The sequence below is a fragment of the Arvicola amphibius genome, chromosome 1 (assembly GCF_903992535.2).
Source record: "Arvicola amphibius chromosome 1, mArvAmp1.2, whole genome shotgun sequence".
Lineage (NCBI taxonomy): Eukaryota > Metazoa > Chordata > Mammalia > Rodentia > Cricetidae > Arvicola > Arvicola amphibius.
The window spans coordinates 67,294,387-67,297,234 of NC_052047.1; the positions used below are offsets into that span (position 1 = coordinate 67,294,387).

General features: G+C 39.8%; 1 protein-coding gene across 5 annotated transcripts in view; it reads left to right on the forward strand.

Annotated features, from left to right (window-relative positions):
- Eif4enif1 (eukaryotic translation initiation factor 4E nuclear import factor 1) overlaps positions 1-2,848 on the forward strand; it is a 44,445-nt gene that overhangs the window by 10,745 nt on the left and 30,852 nt on the right. For all 5 annotated transcript variants that reach the window (XM_038324900.2, XM_038324910.2, XM_038324928.2 and 2 more), the window contains exon 3: positions 1,158-1,231. In XM_038324900.2, the coding sequence (XP_038180828.1) occupies positions 1,158-1,231 (74 nt within the window). The remainder of the gene's footprint in view (positions 1-1,157; positions 1,232-2,848) is intronic.

Consider the following 2,848-nt stretch of genomic DNA (forward strand, 5'->3'; position numbering starts at 1 on the left):
TCCTATTTAAAGGGAATGCTACTCGGCTGGGGCAGCCACGCCCCTGAACGCAGGGATTGGGCCAGCTGCCCCAACATAAAGCATAGTGTGAAGATTGAGAAGGCACTCTAGTCTAGTACCTGGCCTCCATATCTACCTGCAAACACATGTACACTCACATACAAGTGGCCCCACATGAATGTACACTACACACACACGTAATAAATGCATAGGGGCTGGAGGACTAGTTTAGCAGTTAAGAGCATTTGTTGTGCAGTCATGAGGACCAGAGTTTCCCAGCACCTGCAACAATCTTGGGTACCTTATAAACATCCATATCTCCAGCTCTGAGGGATCTGAAGTTCTTTTATGGTTTCTCAAGAAGCATGGTGCGTGTTCCTGTACAATACATACATGTACATTCTCATACGTAAACATGTATGTACATGAGTACACATGAATAAATGAAAGTTTTTTTTTCTCTTAAGTACATGGGTGGTGTTTTTTCTGCTTTTTTTTTCCATTCTTGCAAATTATTATAATGTGGAGAGGAGAAACCCATCCTTAGACTGGAGAAAATGGATCAGTGGTTAAGGGCACTGACTGTTCTTCCAGAGGACTCAGGTTTAATTCTCAGCATCTATAAGGCAATTCACAACTGTCTGTACTCTCTCTAGTCTCAATGATTCTGACACCCTCTTTTCGCCTCTGCAGGCACCAAGCTCATGTGGTGCTCAAACATGCAGGCAAACACCCACATAGAATAATTTTTAAAAATGACTTAATTGTGTTTCCTGTAAGGCTGCATTTCCATGCCTTTCTCAGCATTCAGTGTTTTTACTTTGTTGTTGGACAGGAAGGTATGGAAAACGTATTTCAGAAACCACTTGTAGCAGTCTTTACTGTTTGATAATCTTGTTTGCGCTTTCTGATTCGGTTCTAGTATTTTGGAATTTCAAGTCCAAAATTGTAAGAATCATGTGGAAACAACACCTGTGATCCCAGCACTCTTGGAGTAGAGGTTGGAGAATTAGTTCAAGGCCAGTCTTGAGCTTGTCTCATCTCCCTCCCAGAAAATTATGTGAAATGCTTAAAGAAGACACACAGAAGGGATATAAATTGGAAGTATGTTGCCTGAGAAATGTGATTCAAAGTCCTCATGTGATTTCTCTCTTTAGGAGGAGCTCTTGGATATAAAAGAACGTCCCTACTCCAAACAGAGGCCGTCATGCCTCTCTGAAAAATATGACAGGTATGTTAAGAATTGCATTGGGGCTAGAGTTAAGAATTATTAATTAAGAATTGTTGGGGTGGGGCTGGAGAGATGGCTCAGAGGTTAAAGACACTGATGCTCTTCCAGAGGTCCTGAGTTCAATTCCCAACAACCACATGGTGACTCACAAGCATCTACAATGAGATCTGGTGCCCTCTTCTGGCATGCAGTCATACATGGAGGAAGAACACTTTATTGTATACATAATAAATAAAATCTTTAAAAAACAAGAATTGTTGGGGTGCTGGGCGGTGGTGGCACGCGCATTTAATCCCAGCACTTGGATCTCTGAGTTCGAGACCAGCCTAGTCTTCAGAGTGAATGCCAGGACAGGCTCCAAAGCTATACAGAGAAACCCTTTTTCAGGAAAAAAAAAATGAGAGAGAGAGAAAGACTTGTTTGGGCTAGAGTGTGATGGCTCAGCAGTAGTTAAGCATCTTTCCTGATCTTTCCATGGACCTGGGTTGAATTCTTTACACCCACATCAGGATCCTAACCACCTGTAAATTCCAGCTCCAGGGGCATCCAACACCCCGGCTGATGTAGACACTTGCACTCATGTGCATGTACATACACAAATGCACACACAGAAATAATATAAATAAATTAATATAATATAAATATATATATATTTTAAAATTAAATAAAATTTATTTAAAAAGAATTACGTGGTTGGAATGCTGCTGTTGTGGTAGGGTTATGACTGAGGGAAGTATTTCAAGAGTTAATCGCATGGCCACAACTAACTGGTACTAAAACTAAACTACAGAATGACTCAGTTACAGTCGCAGGGCATATTTAAGCCTAGGAGGAGCCTTAGTTCTGGGGTCCCTTTCATGCTTCAGCCAGGGCACTTCTTTGGGGATGCTGAAGGGAGGGTGCTAAGATCTTTATCAAAGAGCCATTCAGATTAGCCTATTGTGCCCTTAAGAAAAGGTAAAGGGGGGCTGGAGAGATGGCTCAGTGATTAAGAGCACTGCTTGCTTTTCCAGAGGTCTTGAGTTCAATTCCCAGCAACCACATGGTGGCTCACAACCATCTGCAATGAAATCTGGTGCCCTCTTCTGGCTTGCAGGCATACATGTAGGCAGAACACTGTATACACAATAATAAGTAAATAAATATTTAAAAAGAAAAGGTAAAGGGCTTTTTTGGTTTGAAGAAGCTAGAGAAAAATGGTTTGAAAATGTACAGTAGCCCTGTATTTTATTTATATGTATTTATATAACTATATTTGCTTATATGTAATTATATAAATATATTTGCTTATCTATATTCATATGAATATATACTTATTTATATAAATGTATATTTGTATGTATATGTGTGCATGTGTGTGTATGTATGTATGGTTTTTCAAGACAGGATTTCTTTGTGTAGGCTTTTCTGTTCTAGAATATATTTTTTAAGGTTACCTTAGTTATTTGTTGTTGTTGTTTTTGTTGTTGTTGTGGGGTTTTTGTCTGAGACAAGATCTTTTTTTTTTTTTTTTTTTTTTTTTTGGTTTTTTTCGAGACAGGGTTTCTCTGTGGCTTTGGAGCCTGTCCTGGAACTAGCTCTTGTAGACCAGGCTGGTCTCGAACTCACAGAGATCCG